The 16,693-nt window shown below is 60.1% G+C and overlaps 1 protein-coding gene and 1 long non-coding RNA gene across 5 annotated transcripts in view; one reads left to right on the plus strand and one right to left on the minus strand.

Annotated features, from left to right (window-relative positions):
- Positions 1-3,431, plus strand: part of FGD3 (FYVE, RhoGEF and PH domain containing 3) — a 49,429-nt gene extending 45,998 nt beyond the window's left edge. For all 4 annotated transcript variants that reach the window (XM_059141463.1, XM_059141461.1, XM_059141462.1 and 1 more), the window contains exons 15-18: positions 137-259; positions 1,606-1,749; positions 2,230-2,376; positions 2,623-3,431. In XM_059141463.1, the coding sequence (XP_058997446.1) occupies positions 137-259; positions 1,606-1,749; positions 2,230-2,376; positions 2,623-2,832 (624 nt within the window). In that variant the 3' untranslated portion in view covers positions 2,833-3,431. The remainder of the gene's footprint in view (positions 1-136; positions 260-1,605; positions 1,750-2,229; positions 2,377-2,622) is intronic.
- A 4,190-nt stretch (positions 3,432-7,621) lies between these two features.
- LOC131812414 (uncharacterized) lies at positions 7,622-16,666 on the minus strand. Its single transcript, XR_009346337.1, has 3 exons — positions 15,996-16,666; positions 10,344-10,537; positions 7,622-9,369 (listed from the first exon to the last, which is right to left on the minus strand). It is a non-coding gene; the product is annotated as an uncharacterized LOC131812414 (long non-coding RNA).
- Positions 16,667-16,693: the final 27 nt, after the last annotated feature.

A 16,693-nucleotide genomic window follows, 5' to 3' on the forward strand; every position in this document is an offset into this window, starting at 1 on the left:
ACAGGGCAGCCTGGGGAGCAGGGCTGGGTGGGGGCTGAGGCTACGACGCCCCAGCTTCGTTCCCTTCTGCGTTTTGCTCTGTGCACGTGCTGCCCATGTGCTCACGGAGTGGCCCCTGCATACTTGCCTCCCGCAGCCTGAGCCCAGGAGGGGGTCTGGTAAGACCAGACGTGACAAAGAGAAGCAGGGTTGCAGAAGCTGTGGTGAGACCTTCAACTCCATCACCAAGAGGAAGCATCGGTGCAAGCTGTGTGGCGCGGTGAGTGCAGGCACTCAGTCCTGGGGCCCCTGGACCATGGCGAGGTCTGGCGCCCTGGAGCGGACAGGCGATGTCCCGTCTGAAGTCAACACCAACCTCCTTTCTCTGGTCAGCTCTGGTGTCTGACCAACAGGGCTGTGGTTGAGAAAGGACCAGATTCAGAACCACAGAGCTCAGCTCTGGGTGGCCTGGGTTGAAGAGGAGGTGAGGGATGCCATGCCTGGGAGGAGGGAGAGAGCATGGGGGGCGGGGTGCAGCCGTTGGGGGAGCTGCCTCCTGCTACTTTGGTCCAGGTGCTCCAACGGTGGTAAAGGTTGAGTGGGCCTGGGGGATGTGAGGCTACCTTCAACTGGTACCCCAAGTGATTACCATCTCTATTTCTCCTCACAGAGGCCTCCAGAACCCTTTTCTTTTCTCTTGAGGATGGGCTTCTGAACTTGATACTGAAAGGGAAGATTATTCCTCATCAAAGGACTATTGTTGATTTACTTATTTCTAGCTTAAGTTATTAAAAAGGAATTTATGTTAGCAGGTGGGCTTTAGCATGGAGCTGTCTTAGAACTGGTTTTCCAAAGAGCTCCAGCAGATTGTGCCAGGTGTGGTGTTCATTGTCATGCCCTTGCATGAAACCTTGAGACACTGGGGGAAGGAGAGATAGAAGGATGAGTCCTCAAATGAATGGACAGATGGATAATGGATGGGTGTGTGAGTAGTGGGTCGATGGAGGATGGATGTGTGGATGGTTGGATGGATGGATGGAGGGATGGACAGGTGGATGGGTGGGTCTTCATCCATCTATTCACTAATCCAACCATCCATAAAAATAGAAATCACGGAAATTGCCAAGTCTTAGGGTAACTCCGTTTTCAATGTTTTTGGAGACTGGATATCCGTCTTCCACAGCAGCTCTTCCATCTTGCATTCACACAAATGATGCATAAGGGGTCGGTTCCTCCATGTCCTCACCAACATCCTCACCAATGCTGATTGCCTGTGTTTGGGGTACTAGCCATCCTGATAGGTGTGAGGCAATATCTGATATCTCACTGTGGATTGGGTTTGCATTTCCCTGGTGACTAGTGATGCTGAGCGTCATTCCATGTACCTGGTGCCTCTGCCCAATTTTCTTTCTGTGCACACAAACTGCGGGACCCTCTAGGAGAGGAGGCAAGTCCTGGATGGCCGATGGGGCCAGCACTGGGGTCCTTACCCTCTGATGAGGCTCCTGCGGAGAAGCCCTTCCCATCCCCATGCGGTGTCCCTCCTGGCCCTGCAGCCCCTCCGGTCTCTTCCTGGACAGACTTCTGTCCCCGGGGGCGGGGTCACAGGTGCCCTCTGCCTTGCAGGTCATCTGTGGGAAGTGTTCCGAGTTCAAGGCCGAGAATGGCAGGCAGAGCCGCGTCTGCCGAGAGTGTTTCCTGACGCAGCAGGCGGTACCTGAGAGCCCCAGCCCTGAGGCGGTACCCGAGGAGCCCAAGCACGGCACAGAGGTGGGTAGGCCGATGCTGGGAGCCTCGTGACGGGAGCCCCTGTCCCCAGTAGCCTCTGCAGTGCTCACAGCTGTTGGCTTGTGCCAGGACAGAGAGTGTGTGTGTGTGTGTGTGCACATGCTAGGTGTGTGGCGCATGTGTCCGCCATGTGCGTGCACGCAGTGTGCGTGTGTGTGGTGTGCATCACGTGTGTGGTGCACGGTGCATGTGTTCCGGGGAAGCCCACACAGCCCTTTCTCATGAGCCACACCCTGGTTCCAACTCTTCCATTTTTTCTTTATTTCTGGCCCAACGCCATTCATCGTCTCAGTCCCCTGGACGGTGCAGCCTGAAACACAGAGGCCCTTGCAGTGACCCTGGGGTGGGTCAGGCGGGCCCAGGCCCTTGTCCAGCACGTTCCCAGGAGGGAAGGCCTGCCCCCTCCCCATGAGGGTGACCCCTGCGGCGAGGCTGCCCCTGACCCACCCTTCATGTCTCCAGAACCCAGTGTCTGTGGACCCCCAGCCCAGCATGCTCTGCAGCTCCCTGCAGGTGTCGGACAGTGGTGTGGTGTGGAGTGAGGTGTGGGCCACCATCCCGGCGTCAGAACCCTTGGAGCTGGTGCTGCACCTGCAGAGAGACAGCCAGGTGTGTCCCCCACCTTTCCCCAGTCGTGCTAGGGGTTGTGCCCCAATTCTTAGCCTGGAGCCTAGGCGCACGGCGCCCAGAGGGGCCTGGGCCATGCTGTCTGGGACCAGCCCTGCTCAGTCCTGTGATCCTGGGGCCTTGGTTTCCACGGCTGCTCAGAGTCAGCCCTCTGCTGTCTGCCCGTGGGAAAGAGTGTTCTGTGGGCGGCAGAGGCCGGGATGCTGACGCAGCCCTTCCTTGCTGCAGGATGGCGGGCCGCCACGCACCATCCCCCTTGCCGGCTGCACAGTGAGCGTGTTGGACCCTGTGGAGAGGCCAGACAGCAGGCACGTGTGGCGGCTACAGCAGGCCCAGCAGACCTTGTACCTGAGCACCCCATCGGCGGACCTGCGGCAACAGTGGCTGGAAGCCCTGAGCGCGGCTGCCCGCGGGGACCCTGGCCTGGTGGCCCTGTGAGCTGAGCCTCGGCCCCGTGTCCTGGCTCTGTGGCCACCACAGTAGGGCCTGTGCCCACCTGGGAGGCTATGTGCAGGCGTGTGGGGTTCTCGGACTGCTGGCAGCGGACAAGCCACGGGACACTTGACCTTGGGGGACCTCTTTCTGAAGCAGAGGAAACAGGCCCATGTGGCCAGCGTGTGTCCAGGAAGAGCTGTGACAGCGTGGCCTGGAGCAGGGTGCAGGCCACCGTGCAGTGAGGGGCACCCAGCTCCGGAAGGCGGAAGGAGCGGCCTGGGGGCACCTGGGGACGCCGGGTGGAGGTCTGCAGCCTTGCTTTCCCTCCCCGCCACCCTGCCCCATCTGGACCGTGTGAGCTGAACTGTGACTGGCCTAGACTGCACTTTCCTGTTCTGCCCACGCCCAGAGCTGCTGCTGCAGCCCGCCTCCCTGTTTGAAGAGGCCGTCGCTGGGGGCATGTCTGCGGGACCTCCCTGAGAAACTCCGCAGAGTCCAGGGGAGGCCTGGCCCTGCATCACGTGGGGCCGAGATTTGCACCCGAGTCCCCTGGCCAGCAGCAGGCCATACTGGTCTGTGAAAATAAATGCTGGTGGCCAGTAGCCGGGCACAGCCTTAGGGTGGGGCCCCGAGGAGGGGAGAGCGGGGGACAGCCCAGTGAGGACTGCGGGGAGCAGGTCCCGCCGCTGTGAGGGGGTCCGTGAGGCGCCCAGCCGGCCCCTCTCCCTGGTCCAGTCCCTTCTCCTCTGACCTCTGCTCTTTGCACTCACTGAGCACCTCCTATGTCCGCAGGCCTAGTGGGTTCTTCTCAGGGTCGCCCTGTCCGGGACGTTCCCACGTGACAGCTGAGGAGACTGAGTCCTAGGAGGTCACCATGGGTCTCAGAACTCCAGACCTCAGGGGCAGCCAGGACTGACCCACTGGGTATGGGGCACTCCACTGGGGTCAGGTGTGGAACTAGGCCCCCCACAGCAGGAGCCCACCTGGGGTCCTCCTGGCCAGCCCCCTAGTGAGCTGTGTGGGACCTGTCCTCCTGCCCAGCAGGCTGGGGTCCCCATACACAGGTTTCCATGGTGACCTCAAAGGGGCCCTGCCCTCACCGGGCCAGCCCTGGGGTTGATCACCAGGATCCTTCAGTATGAAAGAGCGTGCTGCCCCCCGCAGTCGGCTGCAGTCCATGGGAGAGCCCGGGGCCAGCCGTGGGCCCTACAGGCTGTGGCTACAGCAGGGCTGGGAGACATGCCCCCACTGCCCATTCTGGACCGGGCTTTGAGGCTGTGCAGGAAGGAATTCCTCCCTGTGGAGCCACATCTCCTGCAGCGTGGGTGTTGGCAGATCGGTCAGAGGAGGGCAGGTCCCCTGGAGATGTGTAGGGAGCGCACACAGGCCAAGGGCAGGGCCGAGAGGGGCCAGCAGAGCAGGCTGGGGGCCACAGGGCCTGGCTCCAGGTCTCCCCAGCATCTCCTATGACACCATTGCTTTGAGAGGTGGGGGCCGTGAGGTGGACTTGGCAGTGTGGGTCAGTCGGGGGGTGCTGATGGAGACAGGGCTCCAGGTCCCCAGCAGGTCTCCAACAAGAGCCCGTGATGGGCGAGCCTGAGGCTGCCGCTTCTAACTGTTCAAGAGATGACTCGGGCAGAGCGTGAGGTCCCAGGGTGAGTGACGGTGTGCGCCCCAGGGGGCACGTGTCCCCAGGTCCTGGGCTCCTTCCCAACCCAACGGCCTGCCCTGGAGCCCAGGGTCTGGGCTCACTCTCCAGAGCACCCACAGAGGGCAGAGGCTCTTCGCTTCTCCACTGGCTTCTTCCTCGTCCTGCTGCTCCTCCTACTCCCTACCCAGCAGCCCCCGTGGTGCTGACACAGGACAATCCTTAGAAGCGGGGAAGGGAAGCCTGCCGGATGGGAGCACAGGCTGGGGTCTGGGCAGGCCCAGGGGTAGGAGTGAGGGGCCTGCCTGAGCGGTTCCCACAGGAGGAAGAGTGAGGACAAAGGGACAGGAGCTGGGGAGGTGAGTGCGCAGGGGCCTCTCCACACAGGTCCTGCATGGTGCTTGCAGCCCAGGCTCCAGTCAGGTGTTCCGGGGCCTGCTGCCCACCCCACCGCGGGAGCACGTGTCCTCACAAGGCCCAGAGCGGGTGCTGCTGGCATCCACAGCGGTCTTGGAAAGCGAATGGAGCCAGCCACTTGCTGAGAAGAATTACTACTCAGGGGCATCGTAGCCTTAGGGAAACAGGCCCAGAGAGGGAAATACACTTGCCCTGGGTCACAGAGCGAGCGCGGGTCTCGGCTGGTGGTCATTCCTTCACTCTTCATCCACTCGTTTGTACACTGGGCACGGCTCCCGTGTGCTGCCACTTGGATTTCTGACACGGGTGTCAGACGGCGCCCTGCAGACCCTGGACCTTGCACACATCCAGCCTCATTTTGTCCCCCACACCCCGCACTCAGGCCCCAACCTCACCATCCCCCCCGCCCCCACCCCCACTCTGGCCCCGCCTCCTTCCCACCTCCCCCAGGTCTTTTTTGAGACCCTGCTGGACGCACTCTACTGTTGGCTCGGGTATGTGCCGTTGTAGAACCTCTGTGCCCCTGGCAGTACACAGACTCCCAGGGCAGGATGTGGCAGCGACAATAGGTGCTTGGTGTCTGCCAGCAGCCATGGCGAAGGCTTAGGGACACTGTTCTTGGCATGTGGCCCCTGAGCACTTTGGGTCCGGAACCTTCATTTTACAGATGGGGAAACAGTGGCTCAGAGAGAAGCACTGGCTGCCTGAGGTTGTAAGGGCCTGGCACTCTCCGGGTCTCTGGGTCTCAGGGACAGAGCCGGTTCATCCTGGACATCTGGTCCTATTGCAGAGACTGGCACCTTGAGACCCAGAGGGGCCGCTGTGCCCCAGAACACTGAGGAGAGGCATTTGGGTCCTACTTGCAGGTCTGCTGTCCTCCACTCCCCCGCCCAGGGGACAGCAGCATACACACGGGCATGGCAGGGTCAAGCCCAGATCCCAGGCCTTGGGGAGCTCCAGCTTTGGCCACCACAGCTTCTCGAGGGGCTGGTCCTCCTCCTGGAGTCTGATGGTCCTGGCACTGGGCGTGCAGGGTGGGCTCGTCTCCCCCAGAGCTGCGTGCGGTGTGTCTGACGATGAGCTCGCTCTGGTGGAGCCTTCCTGGAGACCCAGCTGGCACCTGAGGCCAGTTGTATCCCGGACCCCCAAGGCCCATCCCTTTCAGACAAACCCCATCCTCACAGGGCTCCCCTGTGGGCAGGATCGGCTGGGGGTTACCTCAGATATCGGACATGGGGAGAACAGAGTCATGGAAGCCTCCCGGGACAGCACCTGAGACCCTCAAGCCCGCCCCCAGTGGGACCCTACCTCTCTGCATCCGGGTTTCCACCCAACGCCCTGGTACAGGAACTAGAGAGGTCTGTATGCACCAGGGGCCGGGGCCGGGGGACAGTGCGTGGTGCTCCAGAGGCATCCAGTCCAGGCTGGTCTACCTGTCAGCTTGGCATCTCCATTTTCCCCCAGCCATGACCCCTCAGAGGCTCTCTGTGGTCCTGAAGGGTTCCAGGTGGTCCCCAGGAGAGTCTGAAGGACCCCAGGGACTCCAGCCTTCCTGGAAGCAGCCACCTGATCCCTGGTCAAACAGCCTCATGCCTACTGCTGCTCCCAATTTATGAGGGGGAAACTGAGGGCCCAAGGAGGTGGACAGGGCTGGGACACGTTGTGGGGCGCAGCCAGGTGCCCACCCCACATTCTGCACATTCCATCCTGGGAAACCGGCCGCCTCCACCCTGCTGGCTCCGAGGCCTGCCCGGCCCGGCCTGGCCCCGCTGGCTGGCTGGACTTCTGGGCTCGGTGCCCGCCTGTGGGTGCAAAGTGCCAATGGAGGCTCCTGAGCCACAGCCCTGGTGCGGCCTACAGGCGCCCCTCCCGCTGTACGCGTTCAGGCCTCCCCAGACTGCCTGGCAACCCCGGTGGGAACATTGCTGACCAGCTCCCTCCTCCCTGGTCAGGGCTGGTCCCGGTGGCCTCCAGCATTGCACAGTGCAGGGGCCCAGAGGACCACACCAGGGCTGGGGAGCAGACCCATCTCGGACTTCCCCAAAGCAGCTGTGCGAGAATAAAGCCCGTGCAGCGAGCTTTCCCGCTCCCCGCTGCTCTGCCCACCCGGCGGCTGCTGTCTGTAGGGGCCGGCCAGTGGCCTCCACCGTGTCCTGCTTTGGCCCTGTCTCCCCACCTGAAGTCGGGCTGGCAGTGTCCCTGGGAAGAACAGAAGGGAGGGTCCCCTTTCCTGCCAAGGCCAGCACTGCCTGCTGTGACACGAGTCTCCATTCGACAGGGGCTCTGCTGCCCTGTGCCTTGTCAAAACCCGGAGAAGTGAATGACACCCCCAAAACACATCTGCCCCCAAAGGGGCACCAGGAAACTGGTGAGCAGCCCATCCTCTTCAAGAAAAAATAATGGGGTCATTCCCAAGGACCCCTGCTCCCCAGAGCAGGAAGTGCACGTGGTCCTCAGCCCAGAGCCCACAACATTCTCCCAAAACCTCACAGAAAGGGGCCATCATCCTCCCCTGCCCAGAGAGGGGTACACGACAGTTCAGCATGGGAGGGCGTGTCTTCAAGGAGTCCCCGGGAGCTCAGTGCAGGGTTACGCATCTTTGGGGGTTCCCAGGGAGCTCGGGGTGGGGGGCTGTGTCTTCGGCAGGTCCCCTGGAACTCAGAGTGGGGGGGCTGTGTCTTTGGGGGGGTCCCGGGGAGCTCAGGGTGGGGGGCTGCATCTTCAGGGGGTCCCTGGGAGCTCAGAGCACGGGTTTGTGTCACGTAAGGTTCTCTCAGTGGCAGATCTTGCCGTACAAGTTGAATGCAAGGAATTTACTCGGGAGGCTCCTAGGAAACCTGCTGCGGGGGGAGAACAAGCGGAGAAGGCGGGGGGGAGCAAGCCGACACAGGGGTCTTGGGTTGATTCATGTCCACCTAGAACCTCAAAATGTGATATTAGTTAAAGTAAGGATAGAGCAGACCGTAACCCCATAACTGGGTCTGTATCAGAAGAGAGGGCACTCCGGGACGGCCACGTGACAGCTCGGCGTCCTGGCGCACCCGAAGGCGGTGGAGAGCTGGACAGGCAGAGCGAGCAGGGTTGGAAGGTGCGCGAGGGTCCACCCCGCTGCCTCCAGAGGGAGTGTGGCCTGCCCACACCTTGACCCCAGGGTCCCGGCTTCCTGCACCAAGAGAGGATACATTTCTGTTGTTTTGATGAATTTAAGTTCTGTTGTTGGCCACTTTGTGGCAATGTGTTCTTCTCCAGGGATCTAGCCCTGACTTTGTGCTAGCAAATGCTGGGCCTCGGGAGTGGCTGAGGAGCTGGGAACTGGACGAGTTTGGGGCACGGGATGGAAGGTGACTCAATGTCCTCCAAGAGCTTCTTGGTAGAAACAGGGACGAGAAAGGCTCCTCTGGGGAGGGCGTTGGGGACTTGAGTGTGGCAGAGCCTGGCTGAACCACGCTCTCAGGTTGAGCACAAAGGAGACACTGGAAGGGACGAACTTGGATGTTTAGCTGAGGACATTTCCAAACAAAGCTGCTTGTAAATCCTGGGGGTGGGGGGGCAGGAGGCCAATGGGGGAGGGGCTGTTGGGCAAAAGGGAACCTGTCCAGATTGTTAAATTAGGTCTGAAGGGACACCGGCGGTGCCGTGGGAACCCCTGTTCCTGGAGAAATTGGGGGTGCACCCTCTCAGCCCAGCATCGGGACAGAGGTGGGGACCCCAGGCCAGGTCTGTGGGGGTTCTTGTCTGGTGGTGTGAACTCCCTGACGGAGTGCCCAGGGCCCCAGACAGCAGGGCTGCTGCCATGTGCCTAGAGGACAGAGTGAAGGGCTACAGAGGATTATTCTCGGGCCCTGAAGTCTCTGGCTGCTGCTTCTCCAGGCTTCAGACTTGCTTGGGACCAGCGACTCTGTCCTTCTGTCCATTCTCCTCTCCCTTTTGGAATGGGTTAAGACTCTGAGAGCTGGCAGGATGGGCGGGTATATTCTGAACATGAGACCAAAGGGACTTTTAAGGGGATCAGAGGGCAGAGTGTGGTGGGTTGAAGAAATTCCCCCCAAATCCACATCCACCTGAAACATCAGAATGTGACATAATTTGGAAATAAGATCTTTGCGGATGGAGTTAAGAGGAGGTCCCTGTGACGGGTGTCCCTGTAGGAAGAGGAAGAAGATACCCAAAGGTGGAGGGCAGAGCCGGGCACAGTGCCAGCGCAGTCCACAGACAAGGAACGGCGAGTGCTCTCCGGTGGTCCAAGCCCGCTAGTCTGTAGCTTTTTGCTGTGGTGGCCTCAGGACGCTGACACAGGGCATGGTGTGGAGCCACTCTGGTCTGGAGGTAACTGGAGCATGGCCTCTCTCCCAAGCCCCAGGGGCATACCAGGGGCTGGCGGCTGCCGTGGTCGGGAGCAGCACATGGCCTGGGGAGTGCAGGCATCTCTGTGCTGGGGTGTCCGGGGCTGGGGGCCAGGCTGGCATGACGAGACTCTGAGGAGAGGTCAGGGGCAGGGCCGCTTCGTTAGGACATGGGCCCGTCCATGCTTGAGGATCAGTAACTTCTCCCAGAAAGAGTGAGGAAGGGAGGGAAGAGCCGTGCCAGGTGAGGGGGCAGCGGTCGCTCAGATCTCCAGGACGGAGAACGTCTGCTGTTCCCACCACTTGCCCAGGGACCTCACGTAGACAGGACTGGGGAGCGCTGTGTCCTTGTCTCAGAGTGACCCTGTGTCATGTTGGTGCTGTGTGGCCGCTCCTGTTCCGCTGGAGAGCCCCGTGGCACAGCTCCCTCGAGGCAGGGGGACTGTCCCCTCAGGGCCATCCTGCTCCAGGGGCCAGCAAACCACGTGCACACAGCACATGTGGGGGCAGCACGGGGGCTCCCGGGAGGGCTTGGCAGGAGGCAGACAGGAAAACATGGCAAGAGCTAGTCCTGTGGTGTCTGTGGAAGGTAGCTGGCAACTATGGGAAGCAGGCCTAGGACGGGCTGTTTGAGTAATCTCAGTGCGCTCTGGGCGTGGCGGCTAGTTGTCTGGTGCCCGGCCTGGGGTGACTAGGGCAGGTGGATGCCCCCCCCCACTCTAGCCCACCCTTTAAGGTGGGGGTGGCTCTGCATGGGCTGGTTTGCAGGTGAGGCAGCCCCAGGGCGTCCTTTACCATCTCCAGGCAATGGTGAGCCCTGGGAGTCTCTCCAGGCTCAGCGGTGGCCCATCCCAGCTTCAGATCACAGAAAATGAAAGACCATAAGAAAGGGCCCCAGGGGAAGCCTCAGGCACTGCGGGGCTTGGCTGAGGAGGTGTGGTGGGCACAGGCAGCTTCTATCCAAAGCACCCCAGCAGCTTCAGGGTCTGAGCTCAAGGTTGCTGATTTCAAAGGCCAAGGTCATTGATGACCTGGGCCGGAGGTCCAGCAGGTGAGCGGAGAGAAAGAACAGACAGGGGATTTGCCCAAGGCATCCCCAACATTACCCGCGTGGGCGAGCAATCCTCCGCGGGCTCTGCAGACCGCTGGTACTGGCTGCCCTGGGCCTGGTCCGTGCTGCATGTACAGCCACAGAGATGAGCTGCATGTGGTCCCCACACTCCTGGTGGAATCTGCTTGTGGTCTCCCCAGCTCAGCCCTGGTCAGCAGGGAGGCCTTCCTGGAGGAGATGACACCTGTGCTGAGTATGAAAGTGCTGGGTAAGATGGGAGAAAAGTCAGTGTTACAGAGGGCTTTCCTCCTGGGCCCTGTGGACCTGGGAGATCATGGAGGCTGGTGGTAAGAGCAGCCAGGTGGCACTCCATGGTGGGATGGGTTGACATGAGAGATGGGAAGGGCTCACCAGGGACTGGTCAGCCTAATCACCCCTTTAAGTCTGGCTTACAGAGGCGGTGGCTGCCTCCTACAGGACCTGGGAACATCCAGCCCTCTGAAGTCTGCGGCAGCATGCTCTGCATGAAGGATCACCGTGCTCAGTTGAGCAGGTTGTCCACTGTACAAGGGTCCCAGTGAGCATGTAGCCGCACTGAGATCCAGCCTGCGCTCACCATCTAGCCTTCACCAGCTGGGTGAGCCTCAAAATCCCCCGGCCCTCCCTGAGCCCCACAGAGGAGCTGGGAACAAGGTGGTCTCCAGTGATCTTAGGAGCATAGGGTGCAGGGGACGAGGGAGATACGAGTGCAGCAAAACCCAGGATGGCCACGTGAACTTGGACCCACTCAGGCTGAGAGGGGTCTGAAGAGAAGGAAAATCCACGTGCACCATCGGCAGGACCGCAGGCGCTCAAGAGTTGACCTGGTCTCTGCTCTCGGGCTTTGCCCACATGCCGGTGGAGGGCAGCAGGACAGCCTGAGGCTCAACGGTGGACTGCACATTCCTGTGAAGTCTAGAAGTACAGGGAAGCTCCCGGGACACGGGAGTGTCCCCTCCAGGACTGACACCATGCGCTGCTCCCCCCGGGATCTCCTCTGTGTGCACCTGCTTGTGCATGTCTGCTCCAGCAGACCTCCGAGGCATCACACCCGCCTATGGGGTCTGAATCTGATGCTACTCTCCGCTCGGGAGCAGGCTGCTGGAGTGCAGGTGGCCTGGCAGACACACAAGCAGGGTCTGGGACAAGCTGCCCCAGGGCCCGGACTCCCACGTGGCTCTCAAATTTGCCAAGGATCACAGCACTGAAAGACAAGGTCTGTCTGCATTCCTGGAACCCGAGCTCTACGGCTGCTTGAAGAACAGAGTAAAACAGAAGAGAACTTCCACGCTTAGGCTGAGAGAAATGGGCGATGTGCACTTCCTGTCTTCTGGGAGCCAACTCAGGCAGCCTTGGGGAGAGGCATGGAGCCCGAAGGGCGAGCCCTCTGCAGATGGGCCTCGATGGCAGACTCAGGAGCAGAAATGACTGTGGCCCTTGTAAGCAGTATCCCCTGCTTACGGCAGCAGGATCCAGGAGCCCTGGTCCTCGTGCACTTCTGCCTGGCCACAGCAACTGGCCCAGGGACAAATGAGCCCATGGTCCAGAGCATCCCTGGGCAGTGGCGTCGGGATGCTGGGAGGGCAGGACCCAGAACCACAAGGGCCTTTCTCAGAAGTCCTCAACTCTGCCCCTGGGCTGACACTGGGATTCTCTCTTTTGTAGCCGACTAGGGCAGCCCTTTAGCAAACTGTGCGGCTGGAAAGCCCGAGCCTCAGTTTCTCACCCATAAAGCAAAGGCAGCCAAGTTCTCGAGATGGTCATTGGACAGCGTGGCTGTCGGCATGGAGAGTAAGGGGGCGAGAGCGGGTGCACAGCCCCTTCCCGCTCTGCTATCTGGTGGACCTGCTTCTGCTGTGATGACACAGAGCCCCTCCTACCAGCCCCGAGTGTGGGCCTCCCATGCTGGACATGCTCAGAGGCACTGCACATCTTGTCGGCCCTCAGCCCAGGTAGGAGGAGTGCTAGCACACCCATTATGCTGGTGAGCAAACAGAGGCACAGAGAGCTGGACAGTTAGTCCCTGGCCCCTGGGCCTTGGCATGAAGGTCTGGGTGAGCAGTGTCGCTAGGGGCAGACCCTTCCCTCCAGGCCCCAGGGTCCCCATCTGTGAAATGAGAGCTGTCCCAGTACCTGCTTGGGGCCAGGGCTCCCTGATCTGTCCATTTGGATGGCCTTGGCCAGATTCCAAGGCCCCATGAGGGGCCACCCTTAGGACTCCTTAGGCCTGGGCCTCCGAAGTGCCTGCAGGAGAGCGCTTGGGGGAGGTGGAGACCAGACTGGAGGCCAGAGAGGGGCAGGGCTCACCCAAGGCCTCCCACTGAGCAACAAGGGGGCCTGTCCTGGGGAGCCAGCTGGGAGCGTGGGGGGCAGGCTCTCACACTTCTCTGGTGACTGGGGACTCACTGGGCAGGTGCAGGGCTCAAAGAGGCTTAGCCGGCTCATGGGCGCTAAGCCCCTAGATTGCCCTTGACCCTCCTGTGCACTTGCTACTGCTCCAGTTGCTGGGGAGCAATGGGGGCTGTGAACACAAGTCTCCGCCCCCAGCAGGGCCCAGAACCCTCTCATCCAGGTGCGTGGCCCTGGATGGGACAGTCCCTTTCCCTGTGCCTCAGTTTGCCTATCTGTAAACAAGGGTTCTCACCCATCTTTTTACCGTGGGACCTGGACTATCTTGTGAATTCATGCAGTCGTTACAGGACCCTTAATATTAAATGTTTTACTATTCTCCTGTTTTCAGATTAAATGGATCCATGCTTGTTGCAGAAACTTCAGATGGCACAAAAAAGAGTGAAGAAGCAGGAAATAGTGGCCTGCAGCCCAGAGGTGGGGAGCAGCCCCGCAGGCCATGTCCCTCTCGTGTCCGCTGTGTCCCTGTGTAGGTCTGGCGCCTGGGAGGGGCTGGTGGGATCTTGTCTGTGAATCTACCACCTGCTTCACCCTCCAGGGAAGCATGGGGCCCTGCGGCCTGTCTCCCGGCAGGAGATGGGGCAGATGCCTTGCTGCGTCATCCCCGAACCATCGCTGTGAACCTGTGGGTGGCAGATCAATAACACTTGAGGAACCCACCCCCTCCCTCCTGAGAGGCCAGGCAAGCTGGCATGTTCAGGCTGCCCGTCAGGGAGGACAGCTGGGCAGTGACAGCTGGGCCCTGGCAGGCAGCGGGCTCCGGGCAGGGGCTCACCTGCGGAAGGGGACCGGGCTCTGCCTTCCTGTGGGGCAGCTGGAGGGCCCATGTGCACGGAAGGCATCATTGTGGGGCACGTCCTCCCCACACATTCAGCTCATTGGAGCTACAAGCCCACATTATTTTATTGAAAATTGCTTTAAGTAAAAAAAAAAAAAAAAAAAAAGGGCCAGCCCACGAGGCCACGTTGCTTCCCTAACTCTTACCATCTTGCAATGAACTTTCCAGACCTGGTCCATTGTCAGAGGTTTTTAGGATGGAAATCTCATGCTTCTTTTGAGTAGAAGCAAAACAATCAGGAATATTTAAAGAAAACAAAAAGCATTTAGCCCTTCTACAGTTACTATCCGATTTGAGGGAAACACACCAATAACCACCCCTGCCCCCCACTGGGCTTATGCACAGCTCCCCATACCCCAGGCCACCAGTGCCCATGGACACATCAGTCAACCTGGGACAGCCCTTCAGGAAAAGGGGACCCCCCCCACCAGGGTAGAGCCTCACCATCCCTTTGTTTCTGGCAGCATGTGTGTTGGCCCATTTTACAGACCAGAACACTGAGACCCTGGGCCTCAGACCCCTTTCCTCTCCCAAGTGCCTTTCCACAAAGTCATTCACGGCACAAATGTTCTAGCATACTGTCTGGTCCCAGCTGTAAACTGAGACGAGGAGCAGGTAATGGGGTACGGGCCAGAGAGGCCAAGGCTTTAATCAGTTCCTTAGGCTTCTGTGCTGGGCGCTTCTTGCCTCTCCAACAGCGGCCCACAAGTTCCTTCCTGGTCTCTTCCACAGGAATGAGGGGAAGCACAGTCCTCTCTGTTTTAGACACAATCCTGGCTTTGAGGTCACACACACAGAGATCAGCTTTGTAGGGGCAGGTAAGCAGGGAGGGCTTCCTGGAGGAGGCAGCCAGTGCCTGAGGGCAATGAGGCACCAGCTGGACCTGGTCCAGGCACTGCTCCCAGCCAGGACACCGAGAGGCAGGGGCAGGTGGGGCGGGGGTAAGTGCAAACTCCAGTGGGGCCTGTGTGGCCTCCTCTGTGGCACAACTCCATCACTGATCATGTCATAGCCTCTGAGGTCTCAGGAGGGTGACACAACATTCTCTGTCCCTCGGATGGGAACATTAAGGCCCAAGGCATGGCGGGAGACCGTCAGAGGTAAGGGGCTGAGGTTTCCGGCAGGGGTTGGCCCAGGCAATGGGTCTACCCAAAGCACTTGAGTTGAGCCAAGTGCTTTCCCTCCTAGGCCTCAGTTTCCCTTCCTGCACACAGTTAGTATGGCTGGGCTCTCCAAGAGGCCCCAGAATCAGTAGACAGAGCAGTTCAGCTCGTGACTCCTATAAGCTGTGGACTCCCTTCCAGAACCAACCCCAGGGCCTCCTGCTGCTTGTGGAGATGGCTTTGGTGGCATGTGTGTGCCCTGACCCATGATGAGGGACATGGTTTCCCATGGGAAATGGCAGAGGTCATGGGCCACCCTTAGCTGTCTACTGGTACAGAAGGAGGCCAGCACCACATACTTGAACACCCAGAACATGCAACCAAGCCACACACTGAGAAAAATGTCTGTCCCTGACCTTGATACCATCTGCTACAGCCTGAATTTTGTCCACCCACCCCCAAAATTTAAGGGCTGAAGTACTAACCCCTAGCAACCCAAACATGCTGTATTTGGAGACAGCATCTTTCTCCAGGTGACCAAGTTACAGGGAGGTCAAAAGGACTGATGTTACTCCAATAAGACTGGTGTTCCTATAAGAGGGGAAATTTGAGCACAGAGACAGAAATGTACAAAGGGACTGCCAGCCATGTGAAGTCTGGGATGGTGCTGCCACCAGCCAAGGAACTGTGGGAAGCTGGAGAGAGGCCTGAAACAGATCCTTCCTAGTGCCTTTTGGTGGGTGGGTGGGGCTCTGCTGACACTTGATTTTAGACTTCGGGCCCTCCAGAACCCCGAGAGCACATTGCTATTATCCTGGGCCTCAGTCCACGGCCGGGCCCCCCAGAACCCCGAGAGCACATTGCTATATCCTGGGCCTCAGTCCACGGCCCCTTGTTACAGCAGCCCCAGAAGACTTACACGCCCTAAGTGGCCAGGCTCAATTCGGCATTTTGGGGTCCTGGAGGCCAGCCCTCTGTGCAAGCCCTGGAGAAGGGCTAGGGGGCATCTGGAAGGGAATTCTAGGGCTCCAGTCCCCTGGCATGGCGTGGAGGAGGCCTGAGGACTCACCTGGCTTCCCGACATGGCAAATGGGAAACACCTGCTTAGTCAAGGGAATGGAAGAAACTCATCCTATGTGGTCCACAGTTCTGAAGTGGGGAGCGGATATTATGGGGCGAAAGCAACTCCCACCCAGGAGAAGGGTGTGCCCCTTACATATTCTACTGGGCTGGGAAAGCAAAGGTGCAGGGCAGTCCAGTGGGGGGCGGGGAGCTGCTCTGCTGAAATGCTACTCTGTGGTCCCAGGAGAACACTCACCTCTTTGCTGCCACCTGTTAGGCCCTTCCCAGCCAGTCCTGTCCACCTGGGCCAACTTCCCGGACTTCCTGAGTCAGCCACGGGACTTCTGGCTGTTCCTCAAGCTTCCAACCTCAGGACCTTTGCATCTGCTGTTCTTTCTGATAAAGCAGCTTCCGCCTTCTCTGCAGGGTGACAAGCCTGAGGGGCGACAAGCCTACTCAGGAGCGGCCTGAGCCACCCAGAGCCTCCTCAGATCCTGGGTCGATGTTAGGAGAGCCCCCTGGGCGGTTGCCAGGGCGGGCACAGGCGACTGAACTGGGCGGGATCTGGGGAAAGGAAGAGGCGGGCTGCAGCTCTGGACCCAGCCCGGTACCACGACCCAAAGTAGTTGAACTGGAGGGGCAGTTCCCCCTCATGTGTAGGTGGGGGTACAGCCAGAGCCCAGGGATCTGAATGTGCCCCCAGCACCCGGGGTTCCTCAGTGAAGACAACAACATCGAGCCCTAGCTAAGAGGGCCTGGCTCACGGTGACACAGATGGGGCAGCCACGTGCCCCTCACGGAGGACACCTGGCCTGGGAGACCGGGGTGTTCGGAGGGGCGGGAGCCGAGGGCAAAGCCCTTGCAAGGCCCTGGAGCCAGACTTCCTGCACAGCCACCTTGGCCCCTTGGGGGTTGGGGCTCCCGCGGGGCCGGCCACGCCCCCAAACCCGTGGG

The sequence above is a fragment of the Mustela lutreola genome, chromosome 12 (assembly GCF_030435805.1).
Source record: "Mustela lutreola isolate mMusLut2 chromosome 12, mMusLut2.pri, whole genome shotgun sequence".
Taxonomy (NCBI): domain Eukaryota; kingdom Metazoa; phylum Chordata; class Mammalia; order Carnivora; family Mustelidae; genus Mustela; species Mustela lutreola.